The 17,780-nt window shown below is 55.0% G+C and overlaps 1 protein-coding gene across 1 annotated transcript; it reads right to left on the bottom strand.

The window, feature by feature from the left end:
- Positions 1-1,364: 1,364 nt before the first annotated feature.
- LOC115635730 (testis-expressed protein 47-like) lies at positions 1,365-17,025 on the bottom strand. The gene is made up of 7 exons (XM_030534876.1): positions 16,909-17,025; positions 10,454-10,526; positions 9,275-9,378; positions 8,295-8,359; positions 6,763-6,967; positions 6,288-6,444; positions 1,365-1,671 (listed from the first exon to the last, which is right to left on the bottom strand). The coding sequence occupies exons 1-7, from the start codon at positions 17,023-17,025 to the stop codon at positions 1,619-1,621; spliced, it is 774 nt and encodes a 257-aa protein (XP_030390736.1). The 3' UTR covers positions 1,365-1,618.
- Between the last annotated feature and the right edge of the window lie 755 nt (positions 17,026-17,780).

Raw genomic sequence — 17,780 nt, 5'->3', positions numbered from 1 at the left:
CCTGTCTCCTTACCTGTCTCTAAGGTGTCACACACAGTCATGGTGCTATACTAGGGATTCTCAGTCTTTTGTACTGGTGACCCCTTTCACACAGCAAGCTTCTGAGTGCGACCCCCCCCCCCATACATTAAACACTTTTTATATATTTAACACCATTATAAATGCTGGAGGCAAAGCAGAGTTTGGGGTGGAAGCTGACAGCTCGTGACCCCCTGAGGGTCTCGACCCCCCAGTTTGAGAACCCCTGCTATGCAAATCCTAGCAACACCATCCAGCTGGGGGCAGTGCTGCACCCCTGCACTAGGTACCTTACAGCGCACATGGCAGTGACCTCACTCCCACTGCTGCAACGCTAGCTTCTTGCTCTGCTCCCTGCAGCATCCCACACACACTAGCTGGATTCTTCCCGGACATCTGCTGGCTCTGACTCCCTGCTGCATGGATGCATGGGGTGGCTTCTTGCTGTCAGGAAGCTAAACTGCAGGCACAGGAAGTCAGGGCTTGCTCACACCTGCATAAAGTGGAATCACCAATGCAGTTGTTCCTCCATCTCCTCTTCTGGCACCTTTTCAGCTGTATGGGGTAGCGGGTCCCAAAGTCCAGGACTGCAGGGGTCCATCTGCCCACGCCCCACATAACAGCACAAGTAACTCCACCAGACCAGCGTTATCCATTTCCTGCAGGAGGAAGACTAGGGGTCTGGGTTCCATTCCTGGCTCTTCCACCCTCTTGGGGGAATCGCTTCAGCTCTGTGTGCCTCAGTTTCCCCGTATGTGGAATGAACTGTGAGGTCTGTTAGTGTAGGGGTGGAAGGGGCTAGGCAAAGTGACCCTGCTAACTCTGGCTAGTTGTTTGTGGTAGAGGAGGAACCTTAGAACCTGAGCGGGCTCCAAGGCTTCTAAAAGAATCAAACAGGGCTTGCCAGAGCAGGGGTCCGTATAGACTAGTATCCTGGCTCTGATCATGTTGGCTTTAATCGCTCGGGGCCTCAGTTCTCCATGTGCAACACTGATGATAGCCCCACACTGCTTCCTGGGGTGTGGTGAATGTTTGTGAAGCTCGCAGGCCCCGCAGGGGTGCCCTAGACCAGACTGAGAGGCAGTGACCAGCCTGGCTTCAGAGCAAGGTGTGGATGGCAGGTGTTAGTAATGCCGGCCCATGCACTGGAGCAGAAGGACAAAAAGAAATGTTGGAAACCTGCCATATTCAGTGAGCCCCGGGCGTCCCATGCCCCGAATGAGGCAGGAGTCCCGTGGGAAAAACAGCATGTTACACACACACACACACACACACTTTCTCTCTCTCTCTCTGCAGGACCAGAGCTCAGTGAGCGCTGTACATGTATCACAGGCAGGTAACCAGTGGCTAGTTAATCCCCATATAATTACAGTTAAACCCTTTTGTCCATCTGAGCCCATCATTCCATTGGTGAGACGCAGGCTTCTCTGGCCGCTCTCCCATGCTGCTCTTGGATGTTCCCCACGATCATGGGCCGAGATCAGCCACACCCTGAGCACTGCATGACCAGCTGTGGGCCGGAGCAGTGCCTGGGCTGCTTCCTGCACCCCTCCAATCTCAGCCATGCCCCACGCATCCATGGGCCCCAAGTCCTTTTCATTCAAGAGCTCACAGCGTCCAGCTTCACCTTCCCAGGCACTGGCCACACGCACTCTGGAAAGGGGGAGAGGGAAAAGAGACCATCAGAACACCAGCGAGAAGCAGGAGATTCGACTGAGGAACTGCTGCTGGCTTCATTTTTCGTGAATGGAAAAGGAGGGCTGATCGAGTGATGGAGGTCCTGGGCTGGGACGCAGGAGCGCTAGCCTCAGTTCCCAGCTCTGCCATAGACCCCTGGGGGAGTCATGTAGGCACGGATCCCCAAAGGTCTTGGGCACCTATCTCCAACTGAAATCAATGGGAGCGTGGTGCCGAAATCCCGCTCTGCGCCTGAGCTGCCCAGGAGAGAGAACAGCACTGCCCTGCCTCACACTCCTTAGTGCCTGCAAGGGCCTCGGGCATCAGGTGAGGGGAGCCACCAAGGACCTTGCTGGACGGCAATTCTCCACGGCTCTCGGGTATTGTGGAGATTAGGAACAAGGCAATCCTAGTAAGGAACAGGAGAGCCGATTGCAGGGATTGAAGGCTCTGCTTGGTTTCCATTAAAGGGGCTGGGGGATGGCTGGCCACTCTGCCCACAGAACGGGAGCATCATGGCCACAAGCAAATCACCCCACATGCCATCCCCTCTTGTGTCTCATTCCTGGTTCAGAGATATTGTCTCTAGGCAGGGGCCCCTGGGGCCCTGACCAATTTGGGAGCCCTCAGGTGTGGAGGCCCAAATGTTCTTTGTGCCCAGTGCCCAAGTAAATCTTAATCCACCTCCGCCTCTAGGGACAAGCGGGAGATTCAGGCTCCATGGCCCAGTTGGCCCTTGGCCTCTGCTGAGACTGCAGCCCAGGGCTATGGTACTGGAGCTATTCATGCACTAGGGATGGGGCAGAGATCCCTGGCCCATCACACCCACCAGACGGCAGCAGCTTGCCCCATGCCTGAGCCAGAGGGATGACTCTGGGGCAGACGCCCTCTCGGCTGGTCTCTGTTGGTGTCTCCTGACTCGGGTGGTTTGGTTTGGAGGTTGAGTTTCAGAAGCCCCATGCCTGAGTCCTAAACCTAGTTGCTCACTGGACTCCATGACCCCAAGGCACCAGAACCAGCGCTTTCCCCACAGACTGGGGCTCTGCTAGCTGCACTAGAGGGGGTTGAGCAGCACCAGGTGGTTCCAGCTGCAGTCATTCCCCTGCATTTCTAGGGTGATGTGCTCCACTGGGAGGGCAGCACGGCTGTTCCACCACTCCCCATCCAGCTCTGCCCCTGCCTGGCTGAGGTGCGGAGGGCTGGCCCTGCCTGCTTGCCGTGGTTGCAAACACATGCAGCTTTGTCCCGGCAGCACAGAGAGGAGGCTGGGAACCGAAGCCAGACTTCAGGGAGGAGGGTGCAAACACCCCTCTCCCAAGCCATGGGTAGGCTGGGGACTGCTGGAGCCATGGACCCAGGACAGGGCCAGAGGATGCACTTAGGGCTCTCCCTTGACTCCAGTGAGTTTTGGATCAGCCCTTAATTTGTAAAAACCATGATGGGTTGCAGCTGCCCCCTCACTAATGGGCTGCCAGGAGAGTCTGGTTGTTAGAGCCAGGGACAGGGCTCAAGGACTGCCCCCACCATAGCACTGGTTCTGTGGGGGACCTGGGCAAGTGAGTTACTTGCTTTGTGCCTCAGTTTCCCCATTGCTACAATGGGGCTGATAGAGAGGCTTGATTAGTGTTTGTAACATGCTCTGGAAATAGGCGTGGAGGGGTTGAGTGCACTGCTCAGTGTTGGTAATTGCTGATTTTGTCCTTCACCCCCAGGCCACGATTCTCTCTTTTATAGGGCGGTAGCATCTAGGCCCTGCCCATTGGACCAGGTGCTGCACACACATCCAGTAAGAGACAATTCTCTGCTCCAACAAGCTTAATGGAATTCGGTGCTCGCCCCCGTGGCAATCCAGTGGAATCTCGGTGCCTAAGGCCTATGGGCTCATTTGAAAACGACTAACAAGGGGTTAGTAGTTCGAGTGAAGAATTCACTATCCCGTGAGTTTCGCACTGAAATGTTTAAGACACTGATCTTATGGACCATGAGTCAGGAACGATAACCATATTCCTGATGCCCACCTTCTGCAGCCGTTCCCGACCGCATCAATAACAATTGGGATGTGCAGGATTTCTTTTTCATTTCTTGCTAGTGCAAAAAAGGTAATTATACAAACTTGGAACTAGCTGTTGAGATTAGCCGCTTGCAACTCACTAAATAACACCAGACTCTGTAAAGTAGATTTGCTGCATCTCAGGAGACTACGCAGCAGACCCCAAGCTGTGGTAATGGTGCATTTCAGACATTGGTTGATACAGGAAGAAAAAACATTGTTTTTGCTTTGAGGCACATGACCGCACAGTCCCATGAACCTTTGATCACTGCAGAACTGGAGGCAGCCAGCATTTAAACAGACATTGGCAGGGCAGGAGATGGAACGTGTGCATGTGAAACTCTCGGCCGGGTGAAATGAGCTGTTAGCGTGACCGAAAGAGATGGGGTTCTACAGTGGTGGTTAGGTGAGGTGGGTTTTATTTCAGCCGAGGTTCTACCAACAGCTACAGGGCAGGGCAGCCTGTGACTCTGCATGAACGTGCACTGAGAAGCATCATGCAAAGCCCAACGTGCATGTACCAGTGAACAGCTTACTGTACCTTTGGGTTGCTAAGAAACTTACACAGCATACGGGTTGTCACTTCCAAACAGGTGCCCTTTAAGCAAAAGGAACAGGATGTAATCATGGCTTGGACTCTGCTTTCAAGCCCACCCTTCTGGGTTTCTCCTTGGTTATCACACGCTGGTTACGGGTGCAGAAAACTCACCTTTTTTGGAACATGAACTGCTGTGAACTTCCTCACAGCAGTGCCCTTCAGCTTTGAGGGAGCAAAACTTGATTTCCCATCAGTCCCGTGCTCCTTCCCCGCTGCTCCCAAACCCAGGACCAGAACGTTTGTCTCTGAGCTACAAGATATAAGTCCTGTGTCCAGTTCTGGTGCCCATAATTCAAGAGGGGTGTTGTTAAATTGGAGAGGGCTCAGAGAAGAACCACAAGAATGATTAAAGGATTAGAAAACCGGCCTTATAGTAACAGACTCAAGAAGCTCAAGAGAGAAGGTTAAGGGGTGACTTGATCACAGTCTATAAAAATCTGCAGGGGTAGCAAGTATTTAATACTGGGCTCTTCGATCTAGCAGGGAAAGGTCTGGCGCGATCCAATGGCTGGAAGTTGAAGCTAGACAAATTGAGGCTGGAAATAAAGTGTAAAGTTTTACCAGTGAAGGAAATTAATCACTGGGGCAATTTACCATGGGGTGTGGTGGATTCTCCGTTCCTGACCATGTTTAAATCTGGATTGGCTGATTGTTTCTAAAAGCTCTGATCTAGTTCAAACAGGAATTAATTCAGGGGCGTTCTCTGGCCTGCGTTACACAGGGAGTCAGGCTACATAATCATGCAGGTACCTTCTGGCCGTGGAATCTACGAAAAAATGGGCCCAGCTTCTCCTCTGCCTTCCAGAGCGTGACATAGGACCAGCATTGATGTGACAGGATGGTCTCCTGATTTACACGAGTGTGACTGAGCAGGATCTGGCCCGATGCCCCAACCGATGGGAATGTTCCAATCCAAACTGCACACCAGCCTCAATCCTAACAGTGCGGCACCAGCCACACCCCAGCTGCCCAGACTCCCCAATGACAGTGAGCACGGGCCCCTCTCCCACTGAAGAGCTGGGCCCAGTATGCAACAGCTTCCTCCTTTCCTCCCATATGCGGGAGGTACAAAACCCATCCCCCAGCCAGTCAGACCCTCATTCCCTCTGTGCGTTTCCACACAGGGGACAATGTCCCTGTACTCTCACCAGGTGTCCCAGGGCACTGGCCAAGTTACCGTCCCAGTCGCCAGCATGCTTGGGTCGCCCTGGACAAAGGAGGGCTGCAGCCGTGCCCGTGAATGGGAAAGGCACTGAACCGGGTGTGGGAGGCGTTATTTAGCAGAGGAAAGGGGTGGGCGGGAATGAATCTGACGCAAGGCCAATTTATCTGACCATCAGAAAAGTTTCCTAGCTATTAAGCTCCTGTGGAGCAGCATGGGCAGGGCAAATTGCCCAGACCGGCCCCAGCACTCGATGACAGAATGCAGGAAGGGTCTGGCCAGTGGCTGGGGATCAGAGGCACTTGGGCACTACAAATAGTAACAGTCCTGCCCGGGGCGAGAAGAGGCCTTCTTAGGCCTTGTTACCAGTTCTGCCTGGCAGATCTGAGCTCTGTTCTCCCCTCTGCCTGTGCACACAGCACTCCCCAGGGCTCAGGTATGCCCTTGGCTGCTGTTCTCCTAAGCAGCTGCCTCAGGAAAGGGCTCTCTCTAGGATCAAGCAATTCTCTCTGCCCCTTGCAGTGGAAATCTGTCACCGTCCTTCAGCAGCCCCTGTCCCTGCTGCATCCAAGTGCCAAGGCAGAGATTAACGAACTCTGGAGCAGAGCTCATAGGGCTGTTTCCATCCTCACGGAGTCTGGTTTTCTGGTTCTGATTTCCTCTTAGCCAGGGGACAGTTCACAGTCACAATGTTGCAGGAGAAGAACAAGCTTTGAGCCCTTGGACACAAATCACGTGCATCCCCGCACCGTGCATGCAGCCCGTGGCACGCAGGAACATACCTGAGTCCATGACAACGTTCAATGGGGAATCGTAGGCCTGCAGGAACTGTGCAGGGCTCAGGAGCTCCCGGCACTCCAGGAGGTGGCAGATGGTGTCCTGGGGAATAATTAAGTTGGGGACCTCCTCCAGAACGGCATCAGGGAGGTTTGGGGGGCTCTGGAAATCAGAAGAGGCAAGAAAGCCCTCAGCCACTCAATGCCAGAGGAAAATCGCGCCTGCCGCAGCCAGCGGGAGAACTTGACTGGCCGTTCTGCCGCCCACCAAGCGTGCCCACCTGTGGTAAGCTGGGCCGCTCCTGCTGTAGACGATGGAATTGAAAGTGGCTGGACAGGTCAGCGAGGGCCTATAATTCCAAAGGCAGCACCACCCTGTATGTGGGGGCATCCCAAAGATTTGGCTAGAGATGGGGCACGACAGACCTCCCAAGCTGCCCTACCCACATTAGGGGCACTAGCAGTGCCTCCTGGCCCTTACCTTGGGGTATTTCAGCAGGTGCATCCCCACTTTCAGAAGCATCGCCAGGCACTCGCCAGTGATGGTCTCAACTGGCTCCTCACGCGAGGTGTCGTAGCCCAGGTGCCTGCTGGGCACAGCCAGCACCTTGTAGCTCCAGTGCTGGAATAGCCGGGAGGGAATGTTGTGGGACAGCACCAGGATCTTGGGCTCCAGAACGAGGGCCCTGGGACAGGCCAGGGCAGTGGATCAGTTCCCTCTCACAGCAAAAAAGGGGTCTGTCACCCCAGGGGTTAACAGGAGGGTCGCTACCTGCCTACTGAGGCCTTGTTACATGCAAAGATGGTGCCACACTAGCCTGGCATTGCTAAAGCAGTACCACCCCCTGGTGTGGACACATTAGGCTGGTAAGAAGGGGCTCACCCCAGTACAGCTGTTCCCCTGCATTTAGCTGTGCCTGACTTTCAGCCAAAGAGTTGGCTGTTTCAGCAAAAAGTTGACTTTTTGTTTTTTAACTTTTTGTCTACATTTTTCACAGCTACAAAAACCTTTTTCCAACCAGCTCTAAAGCAAACACCTGGCGGCAGGTAGGAACACCTCTGTTACCCCTTTTAATCTGCAGGGGGAGACAGAGAGCTCAATATGCAAATTAACCTGGTGGCAGGTTGGTGCAGACCCTCCAATTGCCCCTTTCCCCTATAGCGGGCACCAGAGAGAATCTTTTCCCAGCCAGTGTCTGCGCCGTGGGGCTCCCATTTTCCCCTCTGCTGGAAGCCGGCAGCCTCTGCCCAGAGCCATGCTTCCCATCGGGGTGCACCGTGCCCACAGAGCTGTGGCTGCAGCTCCCGCTCCTGGCTGTACCCGGTAAAGATGGGCAGAGATTCAGAGATTTCAAGGCCGAATGGGACCATGGTGATGATCTAGCCTGACCTCCTCTATGACACAGGCCAGAGAAACGCCCCGCGCCCCCACAATTCATAGAGAAAATCTTATAGGAAAACATCCGCTCTTGATTTGAAAACTTGCCAGTGAGGGAGAATCCACCATGGCCCTTGGTAAATTGTCCCAATGGTTAATTCAAGGGTTCTCAAACTGGGGGTGGGGAGGGGGGGTTGTGAGCTGTCAGCCTCCACCCAAAACCCCGCTTCACCTCCAGCATTTATAATGGTGTTAATTATTTTAAAAAGTGTTTTTAATTTATAAGGGGGGTTGCCCTCCGAGGCTTGCTGTGTGAAAGGGGTCACCACTGCAAAAATTTGAGAGCCACTGGGTTAATTACTCTCCATGTTAAAAATGGATCCCTTATTCCCAGTCTGAATTTGCCTGGCTTCAATTTCCAGCCCCTGGCTCTTGTAATATCGAATTAGTCAGCTATTGCCTCCCAGCCAATCGCAGCAGAGGCATCTGCTTTTAGATCTCGAGGTTCCCAGGTTTGATCCCCGCACGCAGCCCAACTGCCATCGTCCTCGTTCATGTGCACTCTAGGGTTTGGTGAAAGACTTCTGAAATGTGGCAGCTGAAAACCCTCCAGCCACTGGCTGGCCAGCCCTCACCTGTGCCGCTGGGGCTGCATGTCTCGCAGGTCCCTCAGGATGGAGTAAAGCACCTCGCTGGAGGCCTGAAAGCAGAGCAACCACATTAGCTGCTCAACCCCCACCAATCACGTCTCAACAGACGCTCAGGGCTGCAGCCGGGTGGTGGGATGGAGGCTCCGGGCATACTGGCGAGGCTGTGTGGCCCCAATTGGTATGAGTATGAGAGGACATGAGTGAATTTGCCCAGGCTGCTAGCCCAGCTCAGCCCGAACATGCCAGCCACAGCTGCCAGGCCTGGGGGCAGGAGGAATTGAGGGCAATGCAGCACAGTGAGCTGCTAAAAGAGGGATGGGCACGGGGCATTCAGATTCTGGCGTGGGGAAGACAGACCTGCGGTTCTTACATGTGGAGTGGGTGAGCTAAGTTTGAGGTCCTTAGATTGTGGGGTTAGGGGGCAAGGCTGGGGGACGGGCCCTCACATTGTGGAGATGGGAGGGGTGGGGGATAGACCCTTAGATTCTGATGTTTGGGATGGGTAATGGGTCCTTTGATTAGGGGACTGGAGGGGATATGGGGCGAGGCCAGGGTGGGGGATGAGCCCTTAGATCTGGGACTGGGGAGGATGGGGGTCTGGGGCGGGGGCAAGGGCAGTGGTTTTCCAGTGAGGTTTGGGGGGTTCTAGCTCTTGCTTCCCACCTTCCACAGCTGTTCTCTGTCTTGTTGCCGCCCCCCCCCCCCCACACACACACGCCAGGCTCAGTGTAGGGTGATTGGTTTGGAGGGAGAGATGGGGAGACGGGATGCAGGGTGTTTCACATAGGGTGACGTGGGGTGAGGTGGGGAGGAACGGGACTGGGGATCAGACCTGGGTGCAGCCTGCGAAGGACAATCCTAAGCCATCTCATAACCCCACCAGGGCTCCCCCAGTTTCCAGTCCCTTTCTTTGATGTTCCCATCCATCTGCGGGCTGGCCGACCCCATGCCTGCCTGCCCCGTACCTCCAGGGTGTGCACCACATAGGTGGGGTAGAGCAGCAGGAGGCCCGTGACCCCCTCGCCCTGGTAGTAGCGCTGCAGACTCAGGAAGAGACGGTGCCAGTACCCTGTGGAGAACCCAGAGCGCATACAGTGTTTGCTGGCTGATGCCACCCCCCAGCCCCCACCGGGCTAGTGCAGGCCCTGGCTCCTGCAGCTGCCTCCTTCTCCAGGCTGCAGGATCCCTCCTGCCCTTGCCCCTCACCCAGTGCACTGTAAAGGGGTGGGGGAAGGAACCCCTGTGTGACATGGCCCCAGGGCCCTGCCCCCTTCAGAGCACCCATGGCATAGCAGTCTCTAGCAGTCAGAATGGGAACTCCTGAGCTGCCTGGGGCTGGTTGCAAACCAGTATCAGGCATGTTGGCATCTCCATGTTCCTCCAGGAGGCTGCATGTTGCCCTCCCTCACTAGGGGCCTGGAATCAGCTCGCTCAGTGATGGGGGCCAGAGCCCACCAGCCTGCACAGCAGCACCCATGTCTGCAGTGTGGCCCAAGCCATCCTTCCCTGAGTGTCCAGCCTGGGCTTTCCATGCACACTGCCCTCTGGCAGGGCCAGAGTGAGGCACAGGTGTGATGGGCCTGAGCCCAGGGCCCTCCGCCTGCCCCCATGGGCTGACATTAGACTCCCACTTGGCCTTTAAAAGAGAAATGGTCATTTTTCCAGCCCACAAATGTGACCTGTGGATGACAGCAGCCTTAGATGCTAAGAGTTCCCATGCATCTCAATGGGGTGCTAACTGTGACACCTGCTGCTCTGGGGTATCCCATCCCAGCAACTGCACCCCAGCAGGTAACCCTGCACATGCGGAGCCCTCACTGCTGTCACTCCACCACGGCTGTGCTGGGTGGGGTCATACACAGAAGGGTGGGTAGGAGGCCGAGTCTTCCCTTCTCCGGCACAGCTTCCCAAGCCCATGGAGAAAGCGAGTGGTGTTCTGGGGAAAGCGCCAGCCCAGCAGCTGGCTCACATGACAGTGTCTCAAACACAGTGTGTCACATAGCCATTTAGTCGTAGGCAGCGCTGGCCAGGCACTGCAATGTGGCGTGTGGTCGGGAGCTAGTGTGCGCATGGCCCTTGTTCCATTTCAGGCCCTCCTGCCCTCCACTGATGTGTCTATTGAAGAAACAAGCTGAGGCGCTTACCTGCTAAATCCTGTTTGTCAGCCAGCTCCGGGGAGATCTTAGCCAGAAATACCAGCCTGTGCAGAAGCAATTTCTAGAGGGGAAGAGAGAGGCCAGCTGTAATTCAGGCCCTGTGAAGGGAGGTTGCTGCCAGTGCCTGGCAGAAGATGAAGGCTATCCACATGAGGCACCAAGACAGAGGAAAGGAGAAATGGGACGGGACGGGAGGTACCATGCCCTTGGGAGGGATCCAGTGCTGAGTCCAGTGGGGGCTGGCACATGTGTTGTAAATGGTACAGGTGCTTGTACTTGGGGACATGTAGTATCAGGGGATGGGATAGCTCAGTGGTTTGAGCATTGGCCTGCTAAACCCAGGGTTGTGAGTTCAATCCTTGAGAGGGCCATTTAGAGATCTGGGGCAAAAATCTGTCTGGGGATTGGGCCTGCTTTGAGCAGGGGGTTGGACTAGATGGCCTCCTGAGGTCCCTTCCAACCCTGGCATTCTGTGACTCAGGGAGCTAGGATGTCCCTTCTGGTCCTAAGGCTGCCCACTCTGTGCCCCTCTTCTCTGGGACATGTGCACCCAGACACATGCTCAACCAGTGCAGTGGGACAGGATAGGCAAGTGAGCACGTGGCTCTGGATTGGCTTTGCAATGTAGTGGGGAAGGATCTTATAAATGAATTGACCCCCCCATGGCCTAGTTCCCAAATGGGCCTCTCCCCTAAGGCAAGGAGATCTTGGTCAGTGTCACAGGACTCTGCCAGCTCCTCAGCAACCCTCCAAAGCATTGGACTCCCAGTGCAGGATCCCCATGGAAACTATATGGGAGCTTCTAGGATAGCTTGGAATGTGTCCAGAATGATACCACTGTGGACAACAAACGTGTCCCCCTCGCTGGCATCTCACAGGCAGGCTGGGGGATCAGCACATGCCTTTCATCCTGGGAGGCGGTGCCCCAGGTCAGGATGGGGTACCCGGGTGGAGGGGCGCTGGCACCGTGGGAAGGAATGTTGCCCTGTTCCTCTCCTGTGAGATTTCCATTTCAGAGGGATCAAGTGGGCTAGCGCCTTTCCCCAGCGCTCAACTCGTGCAGGAGGAACCTGGCAAAGGGCATGCAGCGCTGCATCAGTGTAAATTTCCCCAGCAGAGAACAGAGGCACCGTATGCTGAACCGCACCTTTGTCTGTGTGCATAGGGATGTATGGGTAGGGTTGTGTTTGGTTTGCTCTATAACTAATCCATGAGGATCCTCAGGTCCAGGCTCCTGGTGGGAGCTGTGGGGCACTCAGCAGCATCTGACAAAATTGGCCATTTCGCACCACTGAGGGCTTCTGCTGACATTTCTGGCAAGCGCCTTCTCCTGGGGAAGGAGACAGGCAGGAATAGAAAGGTCCTGGGGAGCATTCGGAGCCTGGGGAAGCTTGTGGCTGGACGTGCCTGTCTCAGAACATTGAAGTTCCCCCGTCAGGGGAAGGTGACTTGGCTGTGAAGGGGGTTGACTTGTGTACACTGAAAATTACAGAAAAGATAAATTTCAGTTAATTCCTTTTTGGAATGGCTGAATTGAAACAGATGCTGTGAGATGAGCGAGAATAGTGCTCTTTGCATTACAGTGGTGCTTAGAGACCCCTGACCAAGGGCAGGGTCCCCTGGTGCAAGGCGCTGCATATACCCATAGTGAGACACACCCCCTGCCCCAGGGAGTTTACAGTCTAACCACACAAGCAGACCCAGGAAGTGGCGTTATTCCTGTTCTACAGATGGGAAACAGAAGCACAGAGTGATTAAGGTGCTCAACAATGACTCAGGGATTGAGCCACTGAACGGGAGCTGACCCCAGATGTGTCTGTTCCCCAGTCACCTCTGAAAATCTCAACCCAAGTAACATGCCAAAGGGTCACCCAGGGAGTCAGTGGCAGAGCCAGGAGCTGGACCCAGATGTCCCAGTCTAACAGCAGCCCTTAGTTAGTGACTTTCTGCCCAAGAGAGCTGATCTCACACATGCTGTGCTGGGTTGTTGCAGGCAGTTAGTGATGATGGACTAACGGATTTCCTGTCCAACGCTTTCTTGTCCTGTACACCCATTGCTGTATCTGGACAGCACTGCGCAGTTGCTTTGCACTGGGGATGTGAGAAAGTCCCTTTTGGAATGGTTGACAGTGATTTGATTTGCCATCTCGCCCTTGGAAATGGCCAGTTCACCCTAAAGAGAGTTGGGATTTCTCTACCTATTTAAAGAGCTGCAAAACTGAAGCTTTCCTGAGCCACCAAACATTTCCTGCACCCTCTGGGAGGCGACAGAAACACAGCATGAACTGGGAGAGGGGATTTGAAAGAGGCTTGTTCGGATGCCAGTCAGAAAAGCTCCCAGAGCTACTATCCAGGCAGCCCTACTGTGGCCACAAATAACCAGCTATTTGCAGAAGCCAGATTCTGCTGTTACTCCTCTGCCCATTCTCCCCGAGTAGCTCACTGACTTCAGTGCAACTACTACCGAGTAGGAGGAAGTGTCAGAAGCTGGGCTGTACAGAGGTTACAGACTCTAGGAGCTAGAGCTGAAAGGAGCTGCAGGGTTTGGAGCCTTGAAGATTCTGAGTTTCTAGACACAGATCCTCCCGCTGAAATCAGTGGACACTAGGAGCCTAAATACCTTTGTGGATCTGGACATGACCGAGTGGAGAAACTCCAAAGCCCAATTGACATAGCAATGCTGCCCAAGACAGGGGCTCGGTGACAGCATGGGCCTCTCCTCCCCCAGTTACAGCATGGTGAAAGGAGCAGTGCTGATGGGCTCTACCCATGTCCCTGTGAATAGGTTGAAATGCTCTAGGATCTGCAGCCTGCAGAAGCTCTGAGCTCTAACGCACTCCTGTGCAGTGTAGGAAGCCCCCCAGCCCTCCACCACTGGCAAGCTCAGCCTGCCGCACACATGCCAGTAAAAGGAAGATCGAAGCCCTGATGTGGGAAGTTTACTGAGACCACATCGTGCCAACCTCCCCACAGCTGCGTGGGCCATCTCCCAGCCTAGCTCTGCCAGTATCCCAGTCTGTCCCCACACCGTGCACTGGAGACACAGGAGACACTGACCGTATCCTCCTTGGCAGTGGGATCCCGCCTGCTGAGCATGTGCTGAAGGAGATTTGTCCGGCCCTTCTCCTGTGGTGACGCCTTCGGTTTCATCTGTCCCGCTTTCTCCCGACCAGCCATGCCCCCCCTCGCGCCCATCCTCTGGCTGCACAGAAAAAGCACTAATGGCCCTCAAGACAAATCCAGAATTGCTGCGTGGCCTCTTAGAAAACAGCTCTTGCTGCCTGGTGGTCACAGTGCAGAAAGATGTGGGTGCCGACCAAGTACCACAGCCTGGAGTCCCAGTCACACTGGCTGGGAGCAAGGCAAGACTTTGGCCAGGCAGCAGCTTCGAGCTGACAAAAGGTTTTCGGTATCTTAGCAGCAGAGCCCAGGCCCTTACTGTTTAGCCCTTTTGTCTGCATTGTTTGCTGGCATTTTCCGTTGGCGCGTTAGCTGGCAGGGGGCAGCGGTTGCTCAGGCAACACGTGGCATGAGAGATCCTTTCTTTCCTGAAGGCTTTGAGAGGTTCTAGGACACCAAGGGCTTTGTGTACAGCTGTTAGCTGAGCCTCCCTCCGGGCAAGGTGCAGGGCACAGCAGGCTGTATGGCCACAACTAGCCGGTGTTTTTATTGCTGCCTCTTGAGCACTGTGCTTTAATGTGCAGGTGAAGGCCGGGGGGGCTGAGCAGTGGTAGATCCTTCAGCCTGGGCAGCACTGGTGAGTTACAGGAGCTAGGGCTGGCTCCTCATTTAGCTGCGTTTCCCTAGTTTGCAGATTTCCCTTTCAAGTGGCCTGCTCAGGAGTTAGAAGGGCCGGGGAGTTGGGGTGGATTAGGGGAAGGCAGGGTCCCTGCCTTTGGGGCTACATTAGGGCTGCCTGGGTGGGTCAGTATGACATTGAGCTCCTGTGGAGTCAAACTGCAAGATGTCAGCGTGCGCCAGGGAGCGCTAAGCGTACGACAGCAGGGCACACGTGGGCAGGCTGCAGCGCTGGAGGTCCACGCCCCAGCTTCCTATGCACCAAGCGCTCATGCAGGCCTGCCGAGCTGGGACTGTACCATGGCCTCTGCGAATCCAGCCCAGAAGGGGCCGCATACCAGGTACCGGGTGCTGCGTTGTATATTCCAGACCCCACAAGCCATGCAATGTGGCCTATCTCACTCCCCGTGCTGCGAAGATCATCAGGCTGCAGCACGGTCCCTAAAGGGGAGATGCTTTGTCCCTGCAGCCCTCGGCCCTGCCCCCCAGGCCCTTGGTGTCCAAGTGTTTCCTCACAGAGAGCCCCCCACCGCCACGATGGGAGCTCTGCACGGATCCAGGCAGGAGGCTTCCTCCAAAGTCTTCATTCCAGGGTGGGGTTTGACCCTTCCACTGCCAGGAAAGAAGTCAAGCGTTCGGCCCTCAAAGTCCCCCTGCGTCCGCTGCCCAACGGTGCCTCCTCGGCCAGGGCGGCACTGCCAGGGACTCCCCTGTTGTGGGCTGCCTCAAGGTCAGGCGTGGGGGAAAGGACTGGGGACAGAGAGAACTACCAGCGGGGGGATCCTGAGGAGACACTGACCGTGGACGTAGGAAATAATTAATACTTAGTACAGGGAGTATGGGGGGAGCTAGGCCTGGAGGTGAGTCCAAGCATCGGCCGGCATGTGGCACAAGGCCTGGCTGATGGGCAGAGTGATGGAATTTGCTGGGTCTGTTTGCATTGATTTCTTTGATGCTGCCCTCCAGCACAGCCCATGGAAAGCCCCTTGAAAACTTCCCTGCCCCTTCAGTGACCCAATTGTCTTGCCCTCAAACCACGCAGGCCTGGCCCGGCACTCTGCTGTCCCATGTTCAGGGGTGCCTTGTGACCCCTTTCTCTCAGTGTTCCTTGGTGGCCTTTCCCCATCTCTCCCCACCAGCCCACTCTCCTGCTGAAAGGCCCCATGCCTCATAAGAGCAGTCATGCCAGATCAGACCAATGGTCCAGCTAGCTCAGTATCCTGTCTTCCTACAGTAGCCAAGCCAGATGCTTCAGAGGTAATGACCAGAACAGGGCAATTATCGAGTGATCCATCCCGTTAGCCACTCCCAGCCTCTGGCGGTCAGAGGTTTAGAGACACCCAGAGCATGGGGTTGAGTCCCTGACCATCCTGGCTAATAGCCACTGCTGGCCTTATTTTCCAGGAACTTATCCAGTTCTTTTTTGAACTCTGTTACAGTCTTGGCCTTCACAACATCCTCTGGCAATGAGTTCCACAGGTTGACTGTGCATTGTGGGAAGAAATACTTCCTTTTGTTTGTTTTAAACTTGCTGCCTGTTAATGTCATTAGATGATCCTGATTCTTGTGTTATGTGAAGGAGTAAATAACACTTCCTTATTTACTTTCTCCATGCCAGCAGCCTTCTTTCAGCCACTGCAAGCCGGCAGGATCCCCCATTTTGAGCACATGGACACTGCTCCTAGATCAGCCTGTACTCCTGACTGGGCATGACCCATGTTGCTTTCCCGCCTTCTCTCAGTCTCTAGCCTCTTTGCTGCCACCCTATGAAAAGCTTCTTGTCAGTTGGTGGGGTGGTGATGTCACAAGGTAAGTCAACCAATCATCACCCTTCCCTCTCCCTATTGGACTGTGATGTGATGTCAGAGGTGAGTTGACCAATCACCCATTCCTCTGCCTGCCGCCTTCCCACTGGAATGTGACATTAAAGGCATATCAGCCAATCACTGCCTACCTTCTCCCACCGCCATTCATCTGCATATTGTAATGTGATTGGTTAAAATGTCTTTTCCTTGAATATGTCCTGTTCTCGAATTAACAGCCTAGTCTTTGTTGGCCTCCTTGAGGCATGCAGGGCCTGGCTGCTGGCCCACTCCCTGGCATGAGATCAGACCTGCAGCATTTGGTCACTATCCTGGGAACAGCTGGGGGACTCGTGTCAGTACAATACAGGGGGTGTGGGGGTATTTCTCAGCACGTGCTGCAGTCCTAGCCGCTGTTGCTCACTCTTGGTTTTTCTCCCACTACAAGGCCAGTGCAGACCTTTAATTTGTAGCCTGCAGAGCCATTCATATCCAATGGGGCCAGTTCCCTGCTTTCCTAGGACCTGACACTGCAGCCTGCCGCTGGCCTTCCATGCAGGCCAGAACCATCCTGTTTGCCTGAATGTCACTCCAACAGGCCCAGCTGGCTGTTCACACCCCCGATGCTGGGGTCCTATGGTTGCACTGCCAGCCATTGGCCACACACACAGAGAATGGTTTCTAAAGCAGATGCAGGTCCTGCAAAAGCCGCCTCCCCCAGCGCCTCCCAGCAAAGGGCCCAGCGAGTGAGAGCGGGATGCAGCGGGGCTGAGCCAAGGGACAGGGATGGCTCAAACCCAGTAAAGCATGACACATACACACACACCCTCGCTACACACAAACCTTTCGGCTGGCCTTCTGCTGTTCCCTCACCAGCCCATACACCGAGAACCTGGCCTTGAAAGCAAACTCCTCCAGCTCGTACTGAATGCTCGGGGCTCGCTTTGTCCTGGATGCCATGGCTGCAACCTGCAGCCGTTGCTTAGTGACAGTGTCATGATAACAAAGGCGGCCTGGGGAGCTTTGCCAAGGGCCCGCCCACTGCAGCCTGGTGGCACCAGGGCGCTGCTGGTATACATGCCTCCCTGTTCAACCCCCCCAGGCTGTCCAGAGAACCCTTTCCCATTGGGGGAGGAGTGGCTGGGGTGCAGTGCAGCATGTGGATAAAAATAAATCCCATGATGCATTTTAGTTTAAAGGTAAAGTTGTGTCTGTCTGATGATCCTAGGAAGCCACTGATCCTTTGTGCAGCAGAGGCAGTGCCCGGGCAAGCTTCCCTGCCCATGTGTTGCAGCTCAGCTCACTGCTAGGGTTAGATCAAGCTTCAGCGCCAGGGGGAACCTTCGCCTCTCTGCCCAGTCGGCCTGGCCCAGTGGTTAGGGAGCTAGTGGAACTGGAGCAAAGCTGGAGGGGGGGGGGGTCAGTTTCTGGCTCCATCACAGACTGTCCCTAAGGGCTTGGGGAAGTCACTTAATGTGTCCCCCGCTTGCATAATGGGGATCGCAGTGTGCTAGCTGACAGCCGCTGAGCGGTGACTCACGTGGGAGGACAGGATGCACTCAGATGCGGCAGTAAATAGGGGCTAAGAGACAGCGCTTGCTGCGCCCCAGATAGACTGCAGCTGGTTTTAGCCAGGGCTGCCCTGCATTGGCCTCAACCTGCCCACCTTAGCGCTAGGCATTACCAGCCCCCTGCCCAAGGCTGCTGTGGGCCTG

This window comes from Gopherus evgoodei, chromosome 15 (genome assembly GCF_007399415.2).
Source record: "Gopherus evgoodei ecotype Sinaloan lineage chromosome 15, rGopEvg1_v1.p, whole genome shotgun sequence".
Lineage (NCBI taxonomy): Eukaryota > Metazoa > Chordata > Testudines > Testudinidae > Gopherus > Gopherus evgoodei.
The sequence above is the reverse complement of the archived record's forward strand: the minus strand, read 5'-3'. Positions and strand labels throughout refer to the sequence as shown.